Source organism: Chaetomium globosum, genomic scaffold, assembly GCF_000143365.1.
Source record: "Chaetomium globosum CBS 148.51 scaffold_7 genomic scaffold, whole genome shotgun sequence".
NCBI lineage: Eukaryota > Fungi > Ascomycota > Sordariomycetes > Sordariales > Chaetomiaceae > Chaetomium > Chaetomium globosum.
In genome coordinates, this window is record NT_165982.1 from 2,059,736 (window position 1) to 2,080,236 (window position 20,501).

The 20,501-nt window shown below is 55.1% G+C and overlaps 7 protein-coding genes across 7 annotated transcripts; 4 read left to right on the forward strand and 3 right to left on the reverse strand.

The window, feature by feature from the left end:
• Positions 1-1,947: 1,947 nt before the first annotated feature.
• CHGG_10241 (uncharacterized protein) lies at positions 1,948-3,384 on the forward strand (the record flags this gene model as incomplete). Its single annotated transcript, XM_001228167.1, has 2 exons — positions 1,948-2,016; positions 2,083-3,384. The coding sequence occupies 2 exons, from the start codon at positions 1,948-1,950 to the stop codon at positions 3,382-3,384; spliced, it is 1,371 nt and encodes a 456-aa protein (XP_001228168.1).
• Positions 3,385-4,561: 1,177 nt separating this feature from the next.
• CHGG_10242 (uncharacterized protein) lies at positions 4,562-6,475 on the forward strand (the record flags this gene model as incomplete). The annotated part of the gene is made up of 2 exons (XM_001228168.1): positions 4,562-4,735; positions 4,865-6,475. The coding sequence occupies 2 exons, from the start codon at positions 4,562-4,564 to the stop codon at positions 6,473-6,475; spliced, it is 1,785 nt and encodes a 594-aa protein (XP_001228169.1).
• Positions 6,476-7,995: 1,520 nt separating this feature from the next.
• On the reverse strand, positions 7,996-10,266 carry CHGG_10243 (uncharacterized protein; the record flags this gene model as incomplete). The annotated part of the gene is made up of 2 exons (XM_001228169.1): positions 7,996-9,892; positions 9,953-10,266. The coding sequence occupies 2 exons, from the start codon at positions 10,264-10,266 to the stop codon at positions 7,996-7,998; spliced, it is 2,211 nt and encodes a 736-aa protein (XP_001228170.1).
• A 2,033-nt stretch (positions 10,267-12,299) lies between these two features.
• Positions 12,300-14,401, reverse strand: CHGG_10244 (uncharacterized protein; the record flags this gene model as incomplete). The annotated part of the gene is made up of 2 exons (XM_001228170.1): positions 12,300-14,059; positions 14,158-14,401. 2 exons carry the CDS (start codon positions 14,399-14,401, stop codon positions 12,300-12,302), a joined length of 2,004 nt encoding a protein of 667 aa, XP_001228171.1.
• Positions 14,402-15,152: 751 nt separating this feature from the next.
• CHGG_10245 (uncharacterized protein) lies at positions 15,153-16,295 on the forward strand (the record flags this gene model as incomplete). Its single annotated transcript, XM_001228171.1, has 2 exons — positions 15,153-15,629; positions 15,759-16,295. The coding sequence occupies 2 exons, from the start codon at positions 15,153-15,155 to the stop codon at positions 16,293-16,295; spliced, it is 1,014 nt and encodes a 337-aa protein (XP_001228172.1).
• A 732-nt stretch (positions 16,296-17,027) lies between these two features.
• Positions 17,028-18,515, forward strand: CHGG_10246 (uncharacterized protein; the record flags this gene model as incomplete). Its single annotated transcript, XM_001228172.1, has 2 exons — positions 17,028-17,260; positions 17,333-18,515. 2 exons carry the CDS (start codon positions 17,028-17,030, stop codon positions 18,513-18,515), a joined length of 1,416 nt encoding a protein of 471 aa, XP_001228173.1.
• Positions 18,516-18,702: 187 nt separating this feature from the next.
• Positions 18,703-20,175, reverse strand: CHGG_10247 (uncharacterized protein; the record flags this gene model as incomplete). The annotated part of the gene is made up of 1 exon (XM_001228173.1): positions 18,703-20,175. The coding sequence occupies one exon, from the start codon at positions 20,173-20,175 to the stop codon at positions 18,703-18,705; it is 1,473 nt and encodes a 490-aa protein (XP_001228174.1).
• Between the last annotated feature and the right edge of the window lie 326 nt (positions 20,176-20,501).

Genomic DNA, 20,501 nt, shown 5'->3' on the forward strand with positions numbered 1-20,501 from the left:
CGCGACGACTCTAAAAATTGCTAAGGTTTGCTAAGGAGAGATGGATGGGTGGCGGGCGGGGCGAGCGACTCAAACAGCGGGAAAACGGCCTGATCATTCAGCCGGTGACGAGAGAAAAGAATGGGATGTGGGGAAGCGAAAGGCAGGCTGGGTTACATTGTTGCCTGGCTGCCTGAGGAATGGGGATTCTTTTGACTTCTTTGACTTCTTTGACTCCTTTCGCAGGTTCTTTGACCTTTCTGGGCCGTGCATTGTCTCGAGTGGGGCGGGTTAAATGAGCTGTCAGATGATCGCGCGCCAATATCGCGACAGAGGGCCCACCCACAGTGCCGATTGCGACGCGCTGTTTGCCTCGGACTTTCCAACCTTCTCTTTCCAGACAGTCCGCGCCTCAGTTTGACTGACCGACCTTTCTTCTTTAAGGCAACACGCAAGGATGACGAATTAACTATCAATTGGGCAAACATGCTCGATGGCTTCGCCGTCACTCACCCGCCTTGCTCGCACCCACTCGATTGGCAAGGCAAGAAATAATTGGCCCTGTGCCGCCGAGTCTCGGGCCAGAATGCCATGGAAGCGAGAAGGCAGGAGCGGGGGATGTCTCCCGCATTGACCCTAACGGCCATCGTCAGGCAGCCAACCAGTTCATGGCAGCTTCTCCGCCTTATTCCTTCCCTCAAACGGGCTTAAACATTTTGGCTGCCTCAGTCATTTGACTCCAACCTCGCTGCGACAGGTTGTCGGCATCCTCAGGCAGCCGACCGATTCTGTGCCTTCAAGGCCAATGAAACGGCAATGTTCCGTTTTCACCCGCCAATCACCCGCATTCCGGCGGCGAACAGCCAAGTGACTCATGTGTGACGCGCAGTCCACCACTTCGCTCTTATTTTCGGACGTGTTTGGGCGGGTTTTACACTGACTGCCCCGTGAGTTGGTTGCCCTGCCCTCCTAGAGGACCAGTGTTGTTTGCTCTCACCGGATCACTTAGTGTAGGTGAACAATGAGCGAATGCGACTGGGCTTCGACGAGGGGCGACTCAATTCGTCAGCCCTCGCAATCACTCCCTGCAGGAGTGCGTAGTGCAAGCCGGGGGGTTGTCTGGGTGGGTGTCACCGTCCTCGGCCTTGAACAGGGATCTGCATGTCTTGGAAAAAAACCACTTTACGCGGAAGTGCCGCGGTGGCGTGTCGCCCAGTCCCTCCCGCGCAACTCCATCACCGATTTTCAGTGGGCGATCCGCTTTCTTTTGTTGAGTTTTCCCCACTCCGGAATGATGACCAGGCAACCATCGCATTGCTGTGGCAGCAGACGCAGGGGCTCTCAATCTGGCTGGATTCAAACAAGGAATAAATAGGTCGGGGGAGCTGAGCTGAGCAGAGAATTCCGCCCGGAAAAGGAGACCCCCCTCCCCTCTCTTGTCGGCGCTTTCACCATGCAGCTCCAGCTCCAGCTTTGCATGCGCCTTTCTCCTCATTTGGCAATGGCTTCCTTGCTGCGATATCTTGTTTGACTGGAGACAAATAATAGATAAGCGTCCTCGCCTTGCTTTCTCTGAACCAAGGAAATCTTCCCTAGATAATGGGAGCTTTCTCCCCCCCTCCCACTCCAAAGCTGGACCTGGTCCGCACCAAGCCAGAAGCAACCTTTTGATGGTGAAACAGGCATATAATCCGCCAGCCTCACCACTCATCTTAGTGACTCACTTCTCCACATCTGAACAGTGGATTTCGGCTGCAGTGATCCTTGCCACAGCTTCTCCTCGTAGCGGTCAAGCGCTGACGTTCAGGTTCATATTGAGCCACTTGCCCTGCTTCACTCCCAATATTACTCTTCTCTTCTGTCCTTGGCTGAGTCGCTGGCCTTCGACCGCTCCTCCTTTCCTCACCCTCCCTCCCTTATCCCTCTCCCTCTTGGTCAGATCGTGGCCCGGCCACCAACACCGCCGCCATGTCGAACAACGACAATGTGATGGCCCGCTTCTTGTTCGCAATTCTACAGCAGAAATGCCTGAAGGATGTAAGTGACCAAGGTGACCATGGACCATCGGGAGAGGGGTCGAGGACTAATTGCCCCTGAATCCAGATCGACTGGAACAAAGTGGCTCACAACCCGATCCTCGCCCAAGAGATCACCAACGGCCATGCCGCTCGCATGCGATACTCGCGGTTCCGAGCCGCCATGCTAGGCCTGGAGCCTCAGCGCCGGAACCGTCCTAATACCAACAACACCAACAACAAGAACCGCGTGTCGAAGAAAAAGAAGGACGATAGCCCCAAGCCGGTAAACAAGCCACCGAAGAAGGACGAGGAGGAGGATATCGTAAAGAGGAGCGGCAGCGGAATTGGGAACATTAAGACTGAAAAGACAGTCGACCCGGCCATCAAGTCTGAACGAAAAAGCATCAGCCAGCGACCCCCGCAACCATCCCAACCTCCCGCGCCGATGATCACGCCAGCCATGATGAAAGCCGAGCCAGGTCTTGTCAACCCTCTTAACCAACGCCAACACCTCCACCAGTCCTCCGTCCTCTCCGCTGCCTCTCCCAGTATCAAGAAAGAACGCCTCCCCACCACCACCGCTTCCACTTCCGCCGCCACCGCCACCGCTAAAACTGCGACCTCCATGCCCGAGCCCTCTCCTTTCGGCATCCTCACTGCAACTCCCACAGCATCCTCCTCCGCATCTTCCACCCCATACATCGACAACAGCCACCACCGCATGCAAATGCGTCTTCTGACCCCGTGCAGCGATTCCGACGGCGTCGTCGCCAGCATGCAAGGCTTCCTCCCCCACAGCCCACCACCGACCGAACTCCTGCACCACCACCACAACCAACACCAGCACCACATGGTCGGCGCCGGCTCCCCACCCCTCTCCGCATCCGCCCCATCACCCTACGACCTGTCCCAACAGCAGTGCTACGACAGCACGGGATCGCCCAGCCCATGGCATTCCCAGCACCAGCCGCACCACCACTCCCACCCCCACAACCACAACCACAACCACAACCACCACTCCCACCACCAGGCACAACCACAAGCACTCAACCCCCTATTCACCCCCCAACCCAACTTTGGCCTCGGCCTGAACTTGGGCCTCGGCTCAGGCTACGGTCTCGACAACGGCTTCGGCACTAGCAGCAGCAACCCGTTCTGCGGCGACCATCAGCACCACCACCATCACGGTCATGAGCATGAGCATGATGGGCATCATGGTGTGGATCCGTTGAGGTTGCAGCTTAGTGGTGGTGGTGGTGGTGTGGGGGGGACGAGTATGTTTAGGGAGAGGGAGTTGGAGTTGGAGATGAGTGGTGGTGGTGGTGGTGGCGGTGGTGTTGGGGGGGTGGTTAAGGGGGAGTGGGATGGGGAGGGGTTTGAGATTTGAGGTTTGAGAGTTGAGGGGATCTGGCTGGGCTTGATGTGTGTAACGGGTATGTTGAGTGTTTGAGTTAATGCTTGTCTTGTTTGTCTATCTTGCTTACGGTCTATCTTGCTTACATTGGGGGGGGGTTCGAAAAGAAGAGCGCTTCAGGGATGAATGATGGCTTCCGGTTGGGTTACATGTACTACGCTGTCTTTTGCTCTTGTTGCTTGGTTGCTGGCTTGGTTGGGTCTAGAGGGTCTTTCTTTTAGGTGTGTCTCCCCAAGCATATGCTGTCTACCTACCTGCTTGAGATGGGTCTTGGGTTGTCAATGGCATGACCTACTTAACTAACATGGGGTGTAAAATACTACGAATATGATGATGTGATTAATACAGTCCTCCTGCCTTTGGCTTTCGTCACTCAATGTTGACTGTGTCATTGTTGTTGAGTCAAAGGGTCAATGTTATCCCACCACCCCATCCCATTAAGTTCGTGGTCCTTCCTGTCATGTTTCTCTAAGTGAGGTCTGGGGTGTTCCGGACCCTCTCCTCAGTCACAAGCCTGCCAGCTTGGGCTCAAGTTCTTATCAGCACAGTGAATAACCAGTTGTTATTGTTAGGGTTTCTGAATCAAAACAATAGCAATGCGTGTATCATTAGGGCACAGTGCCTCCCCAGTTGTTGCCGTTTCATCTCAAGGTGCTCCCAAGTTCTTTTCCTTGCCCACCCACAAGCATAAATTCTCGAACTTCTCGAACTTCTCCCACTCTTCCACCAACCTTGGAGAACAATCGAAGCTTCGTTGAAGCTTTTTTCATTGCGACGAAAACAACCTCCCCTCAGCTCAAGGACAGTCACATATCATAGTAAGTTCATCACTTCACAGGCCTTGGCACTTTGTTCAACAGTAGTTGAATTATAAATCTATATTCTACACATATTTCGTTTCGTCTGCCCTTATTCCTTTCTTCCCTTCTCCCAGTCCGTCGCAAGTCACTTCCATTACTTTCGTCACTGTCCCTCCTCGGGATAGCATTTCTGTCGTCTCGGTCACTACACATCGATTTTCCCAGTTTACATCTCCCCATCGCCACTTATTACTCTTTGTTTTAGATTGTGGTTGCACTGATGGCTTACTCTCTGACCTGCAGAACCCCTCATCAGCCTCGCCCGAACGAACCAAAAAGCAAGGACCAAGATGCCTCCCAGGTCTGCGGCTAAGGCGGCCGCCGCGGCCGGTGAGGTACCTCAGCCGACTGCTCAGGAGGCCCACCTGTTCTATTCCGTCATCCAGAACACGAAGGGCAGGCCCGAGATTGACTGGGACGGCGTCGCGGCCGCCTCCGGGCTCAAGAATGCCGAGACCGCCAAGGTTGGTAGACTTTCTTTTCAACCCAAGTCCATCGTCCGGTCCCTTTGGCAGCACTTCCTAAGCTATTCTCCTTTTCCCCTCCCCCCGCTTCTAAGTAAAATAAATTCGATACTAACACCCTTTTGTCAGGTCCGCTTTGGTCAAGTCAAGCGCAAGTTTGGCTTCGAAAACTGGGTTGGTGGCAGGCCCAACCCTCCCAGGGCCCAGGAGGAGGGCGGTGATGACACCGGCCCTCAGACCCCCACCACCGGTCGATCTAAAAAGACCGCCACCATCACCGGAACCGGCGCCGGTGTCAAGAAGCGTACCGCCTCCACCAAGCGCGGTACCGCCACGCCGGGCACCGCCCCGCGCACCACCCTGAGCAGCCGCACACGAAAGGCGAAATCTCAGGCCATTCTCCGGATTGAGGAAAATGCCAACGTGCTCCAGCAAATGGTGGAGGAGGATGAAGATGACGAAGATGAGATGGAGAGTACGTCTGAGCCTGGAACCCCGGAGACACCGACCAAGACGAAAACTTCCCGCCATAGCGAACCCACCGCCGCCATCACGGACGAATTCGTCGACTTCCCGGCCGTGATGCCCGACCTGGTCGTCCAGCGCCAGGCTATCCTCATCTACCTCAGAGGCAAGTGGACCGTCAGCCCGTCCCCTATTGAGGTCCACACCCAGTGGCTCTCTCGCCTGCCAGCCGATATCCAGTCGCGCTTCTATTCTCAGGCCAACATTAAAAGCAAGACCGAGGGCGAGTCCGACGAGGGCAACACCACTGATGGAAACGACAAAAATGCCAACAATTATCTCAATGCCAACGCCCGCACCAATCCCGGCCCTGGCACCAATGTTAGCAAGGTCGTCAAGGCCGGCAACAGCACCAAGGCCAACACTGGCACTAACGTCGGCAGCGTTATCAAGGCTAGCAACGGAACCAAGGCCGGCGGCAACCGCACCAATGTTGCCAACACCACCGGCAGCAACGCCGCTAGCAACAATTTCATTGTTTACTCGGGCGAGGATCCCAACGCCACCGCCGCGCGGCTGTTTGGCACTGGCCGCACCAGGGGCACTGGCCGCACCAGGGGCACCCGCGGCATCCCCGCTCGTACCTTTACCGGCGCCAGCCTCGGCAGGCCTATGATGACCCCCATGGGCGTTGCCGCCACGGGCATGGGCTATGGTAACATGAGCCTCGGCAACATGGGCCCCGGCCCCGGCTTACTCGGGGGCACCATCGGTCGCAGCATGTCCGGCAACATCGGCGGTAATATTGGTAGCAACGCCAACCTGGTTCGCATGAATGCTTACACCAACATGCCCGGCAACATTCCTGGCAATACCATAATGCATGGCAGCATCAACATGCCCGGCAGCATCAGCCTAACCGGCAACCTCTACATGCCCAGCAACATGTCCGGCAATATGCGCTACGCTTATCTGCCCGGCAACGTGCCCGGAAATTTGGTCTGCTACGCCAACATGCCCGGCAACACCGCCATCGGCAGTAACGTCAACATTCCCGGCACCATACCCGGCAGCATCATGCCCGGCAGCACCATCCCCAGCACAACGCCCGGCAACGCCAACATGCCCAGCAGCACCATGCCCAGCACCACAGGCGTCAACATCGCCCCGGCCGCCATCCCCATTGACCCGGCCCTCCTCGCCCAGGCGGAGCGCGACCAGGAAGAGCGCGACAAGCAGATGCTGTTTGGCGGCGGCGAGGATGACAGTTTCTAAATCCGCGCGTTGGCCGCGCCTGTCTTCCGGCCTGAGCGCCTGTCTGCCGCTCGCTGTTCTTGCTCGGTTCGTTGGGCTGGGGAGAGGGGTGTGGTGCGGGCTATTGAAGAGGGGGGGAATGGCATACAAGAGGACGCACATAGGGGCTTTCTGGGTTGGGTTGGGTTTGTTTCCCCGGGATGGTGTGCTAGTTCTTTCCTTCTTCTCTTTTGGCTGGCTGGGGTCACTGGCGATGGTGGAGGGGCGTCGGTCGTTGGGAGGGAGTCGATGCTCGGCCGCGATAAGGATGTTTTCCTTAGTTTCTCTCTTTCTACTGGTCATCGCAACTTGTTGCGGACATGGGAATAGACGGGCATAGCGTCGGCGTCGGCGGATACTTGGGGAGTGTCTCAATGGTACCTGGCCGGCACTCAGTACCATAGTGGTAGTTGCTTCGGTCCTCTTAAAGGAGCTCAAATGATAACCGGCTTCTCACTGACAGGACACGAAAACTGAATCATCGAGGGCCACCGTGAAAAATATATTTATAGGTTGTTTCCCCAACGCTATCCATCTACCCGCGCAGGCAGTGTCTGTTCACATGCACATATTACCCGAGAAGATCCAGTAACAACCACGCAAGTCTCTCGTCACGGAGTGCCTCCGGAAATAGGTAAGCCAGATATATATACAATACACGAGATGCTCTTTTCCTCCGAGAAAGCGCTCCTCGTCTCGCAAGACAGCTCATAAAACAAAACAGTAACGGCTGCAAGGCCCTGTTTCCATCGGGCCGGCTTGCGCCAGGTATCACTAAACAACATGACAAGACAACAAGCCACAACAAGAGAGAAAAAGAACCGTCAAAGGTGTGAAATACAGAACCCTATACAGATCCAGACGGCCAATTGGATGCAAACAAGCATCGCCATCTCTCACTCGCTCTCCTCCATCGACCGGTCTCAAAAACAACAAAAGTTTCGCATCGCCTTAGCCCCCTAACCCCAATGGTGAGCAGCACGCCTTCGCCACCCAGCCTAATGTCAAGCCGTCCGGATGCCGGGCTTGCCGACGTGCCAGGACGGCTCCGCAGTAAATCAAGCAAATAAAGACAAGAACACGGAAGAAAAAGAAGAAAAAGAGAAATCGTGAGGTATCGTTCGCCCGTTCCGAATCACCCATCCGGAACCAAGTGATATAAACAGGGAAAGAAAAAGTAACGGTGGTTCGTAAAACGCCGCGCGCCGTCGCCGCTGTCCGTTGATTGCTGTGTACGCCTGCCTCTTTGCCCTGTGGTACCGACTCCTTTTGTCCTCCCCGTGCAAGTAGGAAGGAAACCAACGCTAAAATAATACAATGTGTCGACATGTTTGTTAATGTGCTATGCATGGTGATGTGATGACAGCGGGTAGATGTTGTAAGAGAGATCTGGCGGGGTTGAAATGTAGAGTATATAGGTGGATTTTGGTCGTTCGGAGGATGGCGTCATGCACGTGTGTAGTTGCAGGTAGCCCAGGTCGAGCGGGTTGGTATCGGGGTGTCTAGTGCCTCGGCCCATGGTTGAGCGATTGCCTAGGTCTCTCCCGCTCCCGATCCCGCTCCCGTTCCCTTTCTCGCTCCCTGGGCCGATCTCGACCCCGATCTCTGTCCCTGTCTCGATCCCGGTCTCTGTCGTGACCCTTGTCTCCATCCCTGTAGGTGTCCCTTTCCCGATCTTTCTCGCGGTCCCTCTCACGCTCGATTTCCCCCTTAACGCTGACCTCTGGTTGCCACCTCACCCCTTCCCGCTCAGCCCACCGCCTCATTACCCCCAAGACAGCCGCAACCGCATCATCCACGGTCGTCCACGGCCCCATGGCCACCCTCATCCTCGGCTCGTCCACCCGCTCCCACATGGTGACCGCCTCCGCCCACATGAGCGTGCGCGTGCGGTTGTGCTTGCCCCAGCGGGCAAACGTCGCCGCGGCGGCGCCCGGGTCCAGGGTCGCAAAGGCGTTGGTGATCTGCTCCAGGCTCAGCGCGTGCATCTGGACAGCGAGCGCCCTCAGCGCCTTGTTGTTCTGCACGCGGCTTCGTAGCTCGTTCAGGTGCGGTAGCAGCGACTCCCACGCCGCGACCTCCCACACCTTCCGCTCGAGCATACGCGACTGGTTGAGCGAGTCGAAAGCCACCATGTACGCGAGTACCATCTCGAAGTGCAGGGCCGTCACGCGCCGTTCATCGGCGGGCGACAGGGCAGAGCCGCGGTCACGTAGGAGATCGTCACGCGCGTGCTTGAGCTTGCTGCCAAGCCGCGTATACTCGACGTTCCTTTCCTTAAAGGACTCGGCTTGGGCGATCGTTTTGGGGTCTAGAGGCTCTGACCGAGTCGGGGGCCGGTTATCGGAGGTGCTTGGGGTGAGGCCGGTTGTGGCCGCTGGAGTGTGAATTTGGCCCTGGGATTGGCTTGATGTCACCCGGGACATGGATGTAGCCGTGTGCTTGAGCGGAGTGGTCGGCCCAGCTGGCTTTGCTGTAATGGCGTCTGCGGTTAACTTAGGCCGCTTAGAGGCGGTAGTCTCCTGCGGAACATCCTCTACCGCCCGTGGTCGCTTCTTGGCTGGGGGAGGGGCCGCTTCTGCACTCTCCGAGCGCTCCTTCTTAAGTGCATCTTTTGCTGACTTAGATGGGAGGCTCAGGAGTTCCTTAGCCCGTTTCGCATTCGCCTTATTCCTGAGCTTAAGGGTGACAATCCTGGAGGACCGGGAATGCTTCACTTCTTCTTCGTCTGCCGGGTATCCAGGGGGGGCGGCCACTATTGTCTTCCTTGCGCCGCCTGATGAGTCGGATGACTGGTTAGACGATTGGCTAGACACTCCCTTTGAAGCGGTTTGTTTCCGGTCTTGGAGGGCAAGAATCTCCTCGATAACTGGGGGTAACGTGGGAGAGAGTAGCGCCGGTATCTTCTTAAGAGGCTTCTTTGCTTTCTCCTTTTCCGGCTTCGCTACCTTGGTCGTCGGTTTCTTCTTCGACACATCTTGTTCGGCGTCCTCATGGAACAGAGACGGAGGCAGGGGTGATAGAAGCCGCGGTAGAGCTGGTTTTATTATCGGCTCTGGTTTCCGGGGCGTCGGAGTCCCACTGTTCGACCGTGGCCTTGACCCGTTGACCTGAATCGTCGACCTTGGAGATGAGGTGTTCTCTCGGTCCCTGTCAGAGTATGAGGGAGGCATGCCGTTGTGGGTAGGATGTAATGTTTCCGTCTTCGTATCTCTTGATAGCCTCTCCGTCGTTTCCCGGCCCCGCGGCGTCTCTGGCTTGGATTGCCGCGGTCGGTCCGTCTTTGCCGTGATAGTTTCGCCCTTGGCTCTTTTCGGGAGAGGCGGATCTCCGCCTGCCTCCGCGGCCCGCTTACGGTTCTCTGCTTCGGGTTGCGATTTCGCTTGCGAAGTTTTGATTCTGCCGGGTTGGTCAGTGGGCTGCAACGCATGCCACAGCCTGGGGGTCTGATCAACATACCTGTCCCCGTTTGTCTCTGGCCGTGACTTCTCTGGCCGCGCGTCAACCTGGCGTGACGTATTGACCTTCTCACTAACCCTCACACTACTATCTTTTCTGACGTCATCCTTTGGTGGTAATGGTTTCGCATGGACGGTGCCATTCGTCTTTGTTTCTATCCTCGCTGGCATCCCATTCTCCACTGGCGACGCTGACTTCTTTCTATTTTGATAGTCCGTCAAGGACAGCTTCTTCTTGGCCTCGCCTTTGGCGAGAAGCTTGATAGGCATGGGGGGCGGCAACTCGTCCGTAATCTCAAAGCCGGCGCGAGTCATGAGGATCCCTCGTTGCGCAGCGGATATGTACGTCACGTATTGTAGAGGACTGCTTGCACCTCTAAACCACCAACCGGCCGGTTCGGGAAATCGGCGGTCAAAGGACAATGAAAGATGGTGCGGGCGGTCTGGGAGGATGCGCTGGGCCACTTTGTGTGCATTTTCCGCCGCTCCATCCATCCTTTCTTTCATCGCTGGGACATCGGATCTATCAAAGAGAGTCGTATGGCGCGGTTCGTGTGGGTCGTCGCAGGGCGAGTCGGTAGATGAAGCTCGAGGGTTGTGCTAGGTGATGCGCGGAGCTTCGCGTGGAGAATAAACCATCCGCCCAGTGGCCTCTAGCTCCCTACGATTTCGTGATTCGAGGCAGAAAAGGTCGTTCGATCAGCAGGTCACAGAGTCGGTTCGGTGCCTGGACACTTCGCGGTAAGTCTGTCGGCCTGCGCAATCAGTACGTGCACGTAGAGCGGAAAATTTCGCCAACCGCGATAATCAACCAGATTTGTCACACGCCGCCGGCAGCCCAATTGATGCATGACGTAAAATCAACGCTATCGGACTCCCAACCGGGGTGGTGTATCATGCACATACCCAGACTAATCACACGATTCCCACCGCGAACTTTCCTCCAGGTCGCAGCGCGCGCAGCCCAAGGCGGCGGCTAACAACAAAGACTTGCAGCCCGCCTTGCCGCAATGGCAAAATCGCCAAACTTTCCCAGTGTCTATCCCAGCCTCCTAAAAGCGACCGTGTATTTGTCGATAGGACACGAGCGCATCTCTCGGGGTAGAGGAGGCCGTGTCGTGGCGGTGCCCGGAGCCCAGTGCCGCGTCTTTTGGTGCTCACGAGACAATCGGTGGGGACGAGGACGAGAACAATCGGATTCGAGTCAAGCTGCGATATGCCGCCAGCCGGCTCGTTGCTTGGTGGTATCGGTAAGGCACAAGATTCAACGGCGGTGATGTGCAGCGTGGGTGGGTGGTTCGCAGGATGCCGAGGGTGGGATTCCGGGCGCGAACAGTGGAGAGCGACAGGGTGGTGGGAGCTTGGCCTGGGTCTCCGGGCAGGTGGGTCCACGGAGCGGCGGTCGGCCTGGGCTGTACTGTGTATGTATGTACTGTTCAAGATTTCCTTGGCTCAACGACAACTGGCAGCTCGGCCGTTCCACATCCGCTTGCTGGCATGGTCGGGTTGCGGAATCTAGCATTGCTGTCTGTAACACAAAGCTTTGTTTCTTTTTATTTCCGCCTGATCAAAACCTGCGAGGCTCTGCCCCTCGCGCCTGAGTTCAGTGCTATATGGAAGACCCACCAAAAAACCCTCCATTGTCTTCCTTATGCTAACTACAATGGCGGGAACCTGCAGCCTTACCATTGAACCTGGAGCCGGTATTACATTCGTGGAATGGGTATTGCCCCTCCTAACAATGGAAGCAGAAGCGCAGACGCCACGCGGGCTCTTGGACTCGACAAATTGAGGGTATCGATTATGCAAAAGCGGGCTGCCTGATAACGGCGCGGTAAATCCGATAGGAGACTTCGAGTTCTAAGATGGGAAATCTTGCGCCTCTGGTACCCGAGTTCATGCCCGCTAGGGAACTCGGTGCTACTGACCCCCACGGTTTATCACACCCGAGCCGCCAGCCCAGGCACCACGTGCGTGAGAACACCAACCCTTCTTGATGGTGTAAATTTACTATCAAGTACATAACTTAGGATAACCTTGCGAAAACAATGTGGAACTTTTACTAGCTAGTCAACTCGAACCTCGAAAACAACACAATGTAGAACTTTTACAAAAACTCCAACCCGGAAAATCTTTCGTAGCCCAAACAAAGCTGAATTACCTAACTCCTCCCCATTAAACTAAGTGTAGTTGAAAAGTGTACAGAAGACGGGATGCCAAATCTACCAAACAAACAATTCTACAAGCAACACTGAGGACATTGACATTGAACCATCCCGATGCCAGTTACGGACCCAAGTTCAGAGTGCTCTCGGGTGTCCGGCAAGCAACCACGTCCGGCCATGCTCCTAGCCAGTCCCGTTCGTCAATGGCACCAGGTGTTCGACACCATTGAGGCTTGAATCTATCCTCCTCCGCTTCAGAGTCGGCCGACCGCTCTCGTCAAGATCCTGCAGCAGCAACTGCTGCATGTTCTCTACTTCAGACGCGTCGAATGGCTTGGCCTCAGAAAAGCTGCCAGCCTTGTCTTTGAAATCCTCTATCCGCCCTTCGAGCTCATCGATGCGAGGGCCGAGGGTACCGACCAAAGTTTTCAAAAACTCGATGTCGGCATTGAGCTGACGGGCATTTGGGTAGAAGTGCTCGAGACGTCCGATGATGTGCTCGGCCAGCGACTTGGTGGATAAGTTGTTGAATTGGGCGTCCAACACCAGGAACGATTGCCGAAGCATATCGACCTGCTTGATAAGATCTTCGCTAGCGATTTTTGAGACGTCCTCAGTGAGTCGGCTGATAGTAACCTTGGTCGCGTCAAATTCGGATTTGATCGAGGCAAGGTCCGAATTAATTGTGTCGAACTCGGCTTTCGCCACCCGACTATGCCCCGTACCAGGCGCGGGGCTAGAGGTGCTGGTGGCGGCTGCTTCGAGAGCTTTGATGCGCGCCTCGTGTCCCGTTGTAGCCTTCTGTGCCTCGTCCACCAACTGACCCAAATCTTCGCCCATCCCTACCACATATTGTTTCACTTGAGAAAACAACTCTTGCTGCCTGGCGTCGACTTCCTGCTGCGAAACAGTGTGGTCCATCTTGCTTTGAAGGCTTGCCACCTTCGCTTGCAGGTCCGGAAAACCGATGGATACCGCCTCGGCCGCGCTATCGAGCGCTTCCGTGTCAAGACTCGAAAGCTTCTCCTCATGCTCTCCGATCTTCCGAGCTTCGTTGTCCACTCGTTGGGTACAGGCCATCAAGTCGTCGCGGAGAGCGACGGTGTCTTGAGTACTCTGAGCGAGCTGCTCGGTAAGCTCGCCCACCCGTTTTAGAAGGCCAGCAATATCAGATTGTAGAGCTGAGCTTTCCTTCCGTACAAGTGCAGAGACCTCAACAGTTGAGATAGCCTCACGGCTCTTCGACTGCTGCTTGTCGAGCTCAGCACGGACTGCACGGACCTCTTCCTTCACCCCCTCGACCGACTCCTCGTTCATCCTCTTCATGCTTTTGATTTCCTTCATATCCTTTGCCATCTCTTTCATGTGCTCCCGCAACTGTTCTTTCATCTGTTCCTTCATCTGTTCCATCATTTGCTCCTGCAGCTCCGCACGATGTTTGTCAAACTTGGCCTTGAAATCGTCCCGCACTTGCGAGTACTCAGTCTCAAATTTGTGAAGCTTCGCTTTGAGCTCAGTTATTTCTGCCTGCTGCTTCTTCAATGTTTCTAGTTGATTCTGAGGGATGGTTGGGGTGGTCGCCGTGGCCTTGGTCTCAGGCTCAGAGAGGTTTGCGATGGCCCGGGCGATGGACCGGGCCGTGCCGTCTACCACTTCTTGGGCTTTCTGTATTTGCGCATCGAGGGAACGCACACGCTCGGCATACTTGACCCTATGCAGATTTTGTACCTCCGGTACAGAGGGGAATTCCGCATGTTTGATCATTGATTTTTCATACTCCACTTGCCTTTGCTTGAAAACCTTGTCGAGCGGATCCCGTTCAGCCCTAAGCCTAGCCACGTTAACAACAGCCTCGTCGTGTTGTTTAAGCAAGCCAGCGAAGTTCTCCCATGAGGTGCTGCCGTCCATAGCAGGGCTCTCTGCGGGTGACCGAGACGTTGACGCTGGTCATGAGTTAGCAAAGTGACATCCTTCTGCTTGCGGAAAGATTCAAAAGAGCGGAAATATATCAAAAAGAAGAGGGAGGAAGAGGTGGACCCACTTGTTCTCATCCCCTGTTCCGATCGGGAAGAATTCACGGCGACTCGGGGTTTGGTGGTCGAATTCATTGAAGATGTTCCGCGAGGAGACTCGAGTGGATTGCGCCGCTCTCTCACAGTGGCGCCTGGTTCCCGCCGGTACCTCTCATCTTTGTAAGGATCTAGGCGGCGGTCCCGAGACTCAGAACCGCGCCGACCCTCAATGGTAGGACGCCGGGAGTAGGCGTCCGATGATCTGTGCGACATACTCGGGTCCTGTCGTCTGACTGGATTCGGAACAAGCCGTCAATCTGACTCGAAAATTCCGTGCATTCCACGGCTGGGCTAAATGCCGCGGTGTGGCGCGCTTATTGCGGCAGTATCCCGCGCGCCAGGCGCCCGACCGCTAGAAATAACCAGACGTGGTGTACAGAATGGAAGCGGCCCCAGCGCTGGAGAGATATCGTTATGTGAGCCGTGCGGTGAGCACGCGCGAGCGAGGCAGGTATTCCGCGAGTCGATGTCCTTGCGAAACGAAACAAATCTTTGCAACGTATTAAAGAAATTTTTGGTCAACGATGGTGTTGCGCCAGGTCTGCGGGCGGGAAAACGATGATTGCCCCACAACTCGTGTGGCACGCAGCCTGTGTAAAGGAAGGAGCGGCTTAGGTAGAAACCAGGTAGAGCGCACAAATGTACTAAAATATGAGTTTGATCTCGGTAACTTAAGAACCGAAAAGTTCGGAGCAATAATGACTGTCTAACAGCTGAAGGGGCAGGATGGAAGAAGAAGAAGCAAGCTCTGTTTTGAAGTTGGGGTGTGTTGGCTCGTCGTCCACTAAGTTGGGAGTTATTGGTTACCGGTGCAATCGATAAGGAAAGGGCGGTCGGTTGGGCTGAAGAGGCGCATATGCTACAGTGGGGATCCAAAAGTATCCGGCCACCCCGCTTTCATTAAACGCGAAACGCGTCTCGCGGTTTCCTACCCTTAACTTTTGAACCACGACAATTCAACAAGATGAAGCTCAATTTGGCCGATTTTGCTGCTGAATTGACTGCCGGACGCGGGAGATTACAGGAGCTTTCTCCAGGCGCACGTGCAGCCATTTGCACACTTGTTGCGGCCGGGCAGAGCGAACGCGCCGTTTCTCGCCTCTTTCGCGTATCCCGCGATACCGTCGCCCGCTGTGTTGAGCACTGGAAAACTCACCGAACGTTTGATTCGCGACCCCGGAAGGGCCGGCCGCCGGTTCTAACTCGAAGGGAGAAACGGTATATCGTTTTACTTGTCAAAAAAAACCGAACCATTGCGAAAAAAGCGCTTGTTAACGCAACTGGCAAGGTTGTCTCCTATTCTACCATCCGCCGCTGCCTCCGGTCACACCACATCCGCAAATGGAGAGCTATGAAGAGGATTCCTTTGACCAAAGAAGTGGCAAAGGATAGGTACAATTTTGCATGCGATTGGCTTGAGAATATCGACGAGTTCCTTCAGGTTAGTGGTGTTGAACTTACCTCCTATTTCTTACCCCGCTAATCGTTTCAGACGATGTTCTCAGACGAGTGTTCCTGTCAGAATAACACTTCAAATCCGACTAGCTGGGTGTTCCGATTTCCGTCCGAGAAGTTCGATAAGCGTTTCGTCAACCTCCAGAACCATGTGAAAGCGAACATCTCGATCATGCTTTGGGGAATGGTCTGGAAAGGGGGGAGAAGTGACCTCATCGTGATGGAGCGCGACGAAGATGCCCCGAGGCGAGGATACACTGCGAGATCTTACCAGAAGGCGCTCCAAGAAGGTCTCCTACCTCATTACAACGATACCCGGCATTTCCAGCAAGATAACGCAAAGATTCACGTCTGCAAGGCAACGGAGGAGTGGCTCCAGACGCGGGGGATTTCGTGGATCGAATGGCCTGCACACAGTCCGGATCTGAATCCGATTGAGCACGTTTGGGCAGCTCTGAAGAAAAACCTACGAACGTTATTCCCAGAGCTATGGTGCCTGAAGCAGAACTGCGTAGATATAGCAAAGTTCAAAGAGTGCTTGCATACGGCGTGGGAGGCTATCCCACAGTCGTTCATCGACAAGCTGATCGAGGGAATGCCACGCCGGCTAGCCGCTGTTAAAAAAGCGAGGGGGTGGTATACAAAATATTAAAGTTTTTAAACAGGGCTCTTAACAACATCTATTGGTTATGCGTCATGATTTGGTGATGTTGAGATATTTGCTGTTAAAGCCTCCAAGATATAATGTAGGTGGCTGGGAAAAAGCGGGGTGGCCGGATACTTTTGGATCCCCACTGTAGCCAATGGCTTTCCGTCTGGGTTGATACCCCTGCAGGGGATGGTGTGAAGATTGGAGAAGACGGCAGGCTATGCGTGTTTGTTTTTAAGTACCTTCCATCGTGTGGAGGGCCAGGAGCTCGAGACGTTCTAACCAAACTTATTGGGGCCAGGAGAACTCGATGAAGGTTGAAATAGGTCCATTACAAACAAAGGTTGAGTTTAAGTACCTGGAAAATGTCAAAGAGGGGCGGTCCCAGAGAAGCGCGCCGATCTGCAGTTCCATTTCCGCAAATACTGTGTATGGAGCTGCAAAGGGAGGCGCGTTCTGGCGGCCCTGGGTCGCGTTCTGGGCGTTTCATCTTCCGCCACAGTAATTTCGCCACCGTGGCTGTGGTGAAGCTACAAGGGTCTTTTGATGTGGCCAGAGCTTGGGCCCGGTTCCTCTGCTCGAGAATCTCGCGGCAGCCTCGCGAGAATAGAGCCGCGTCCATCAACGATCACCTTGGACGTGACTGATTTTGACACCGCAATTGAAAATGGCCGCTGTGAGTCCAATAATCTCAAGACGTCATTATCGAAGCATAGCAGAAACTGACATACCCCGATGCAGCCCGTTGTCACGATCTCCGAGAGCAAAGAGCTCCGGGGGCTTAACCTCATCGCAGCACACTCGCACATTCGTGGGCTGGGTGTCGATGCCGACACTCTAGAGCCCCGAACAGCGTCGCAAGGGCTGGTTGGGCAGGAGAAGGCCCGAAAAGCGGCTGCGGTTATCCTAGAGATGATCAAGCAGGGCAAGATTGCCGGTCGTGCCGTACTGATTGCTGGCCCTCCCAGGTACGCTGCACCACCATCGAGAAACTTGGAGCTCGTCGTGTCGTGCGCTAACCGTGTTTGGCAAACTTACAGTACCGGAAAGACAGCGATTGCCATGGGGATGGCTCAATCTCTGGGCCCCGATGTGCCCTTCACCACGCTCGCCGCATCCGAAATCTTCTCTCTGGAAATGTCTAAGACTGAGGCCCTCACACAAGCTTTCCGGAAGTCGATCGGTGTAAGGATTAAGGAGGAGAGCGAGATAATGGAGGGTGAGGTGGTAGAGATTCAAATTGATCGCAGCGTGACGGGCGGCGCCAAGCAAGGCAAGCTCACCATCAAGACGACCGATATGGAGGCCATATACGACATGGGAAGCAAGATGATTGATGCCATGACCAAGGAGCGTGTGATGGCGGGCGACATTATCTCTATCGACAAATCATCGGGGAAAATCACCAAACTTGGCAGGTCCTATGCCCGGTCCCGCGACTACGATGCGATGGGTGTCGATACCAAGTTCCTGCAATGCCCCGACGGCGAGCTGCAAAAGCGCAAAGAAGTCGTACACACGGTTTCGCTGCACGAGATCGATGTCATCAACTCGCGCACACAAGGCTTCTTGGCTCTGTTCTCGGGCGACACGGGGGAAATCCGGAGCGAGATTCGGGACCAAATCAACACCAAGGTCGCCGAGTGGAAGGAGGAAGGCAAGGCAGAAATTGTTCCGGGTGTCCTCTTCATTGACGAGGTCCACATGCTCGATATTGAGTGCTTCTCTTACGTCAACCGAGCCCTCGAGTCGGACTTGGCCCCAATCGTCATCATGGCCAGCAACCGAGGCCACTCCCGTATTCGGGGCACCGATTATAAGAGCCCGCACGGCCTACCCCTCGATTTCCTCGACCGCGTTGCGATTATCAACACTCACTCTTACACTGGCGACGAGCTTCGTCAGATTCTCTCCATCCGCGCGCAGGAGGAGGAGGTTGACCTCACCCCTGACGCTCTTGCTCTGCTTACCAAAATTGGTCAAGAGGCAGGGCTCCGCTACGCAAGCAACCTAATTACCACGTCTCAGCTCATCTGCGCGAAGAGGCGCGCGAAGCAAGTCGTCGTAGAGGATGTACAACGGAGTTTTAAATTGTTCTACGACCCTGCCAGGAGCGTCGGGTTTGTAGCCGAATCAGAAAAGCGGCTGATAGGCGATGACGGCGTCGTTGACTTTGTCGTAAAGTCCAACGGTACTGCGGGCGAGACGATGGATACGAGCTAAATTCGGGGAAGGGCAATATTCGATTTGCAGGCGTTTTAGGAAGGGGACAAAACTGTTTGGTTCATTGGGGTCTGGCGGACTTTGATATCATGTGGTGTAATGATTTGGAGTGGTGCGGAAAGAGATTTACAGCCGGCGAGCCTGCACCAGCTTGTCTTCTCAACACTGCTGCCTCCTCATTGATGTATTACACAAACGTAGCAACCCTCGTCCATCCGCCCTCCCCTCCTGCTAACCGAAACTCGACGCCCTCGCCAAAATAGCCAGCATCTTGCCATGCCTTCATAGTTGGACCGTCAAAGGGGCCTTGTTTAGCAGCGTCGTCCCGCCCGTCTGTCCAGCGGAACTCCCACAGCTTATCCTCCCCTATTCCCCCGCCACCTTCGGTCTCGTCTGGTTCCGGTGGCTCCACCCAAGCTTCCCCAGTCTCATTGCGATACTCTCTTATGAGTCGCTCCCGTTCCCTATCATAAATATTGGGGTAGTCTCTCTGCATCAACTTGTCTGCTGCGTCGGCAATAGCATTGATTGCGTCCTTGATCTTGGCCTGCTTCGGATCTTCGGGTCCCTTTTCAGAATCCACATCCATGGCGTCCCCTCCCTCACCGCCGTTGTTCTTTGCCTTCGCCTTCTTCTGTTTCCATTTGGGTATTTTCTTGGACTTGTTCTTATTTGTCTGGCTCTTCCTAAGCCTCGCCAGAGCATCCAAAGCCGTTTCGCCCGGTTCTAGCCGGATGATGAGCTCTTTGAACAAGTCGCCCGTCAACAAGCTGTCGTTCTCGCGCTGCTGCTTCCGCAGTTCAGCTTCGCGCTTATCGTGGGCTGCGGCGGCCTTCTTCATCTCTTTTTTGCTGATACCCTCCAGCCAACGGTCGTGCACTGCGTCTGCGTCGGCCGCCTTCCGGACGAAGTTACCTGCCTCGTCGAACGCACCGTCTTCCTGCTCCTCCCGCATGTTGAAGGCGTCGATCTTGGGCGCGTGTTTCTTGAGGCCGCCAAGGCCGACCTCTTCGTCCACGCCTTCTTCGGCGATGGCGAGCGCGACAACCTCTTCGTCATCATCGTCGTCGTCGTCTTCCTCGTCATTATCCGGATTTCCGTCTATCCGTACAGTGCCGCCACTCTTGCTGGTCGTTTCTTGGCCCTCGATCTCCTTGTCTGCGAGAAAGCGGACTTGCTTGTCCTTCTTTCCCGATTTGCCGCCGCCCGTCGCAAGGTTGTCGTCGGCGTCGGCATCGCCAAACATGTCCACTTCATCATCCTCCTCATCGCCACCGCCGGCACCAGCTTTGGAATTGTAATTGTCCATCACCTCCGCCAAGTCTACATCCTCAGCCTCCTTCCCCTTTTTGCCCCTGGCCTCGGCCCTGGTATTGAATGTCTCATTCTCGGAATCCGAGTCGTAACCGTCGATATTCACCGCACCGCGCTTTGTCGCCCTTCCGGAAGCGGCAATGACGTCTGCGTCAAGGACATTGTCATTTTCGTCTTCGTCGTCTCGTGCGCTCGGTGCCAGCGCAGATGGGTTGCGGACATCGAATTTGACCTTTTTGGATGTGGGGCCTCCCTCGTCGCGCTCGTCGCGCTCTTCTCCGTGATGAGCTCGTGCGAAAGCCTCCCCGGCCCGTTTTGGGCGCGCAGCCGAGAATCTGGATGACATGACGCCGTGATGAGCCCTTGGGGCGATATTTGCCCGGGGCGACAATGGAGGCAAGGCGAGCACTTTAAATATGCCAGGGTGTGACCAAGGAGCTTGGACGTGCTCGAGGAGAGGCTGTGGCTGGAGGGATTGACCTCAGCCTCGGTACCCCCCTCAACAAAAAAAACATACGGACCGGCAGATCGAGGCTGATACGAATAAATCAACGTCAAAATAAAACACAGTATTTCAACTATTAAATTTATACCAACCGCCTGCAAATCTTGCTGTCGGGCTTCCAGATTAGTGCGGTATAGGATAGGTACCTAAGTTTGGTACAGTGGGTG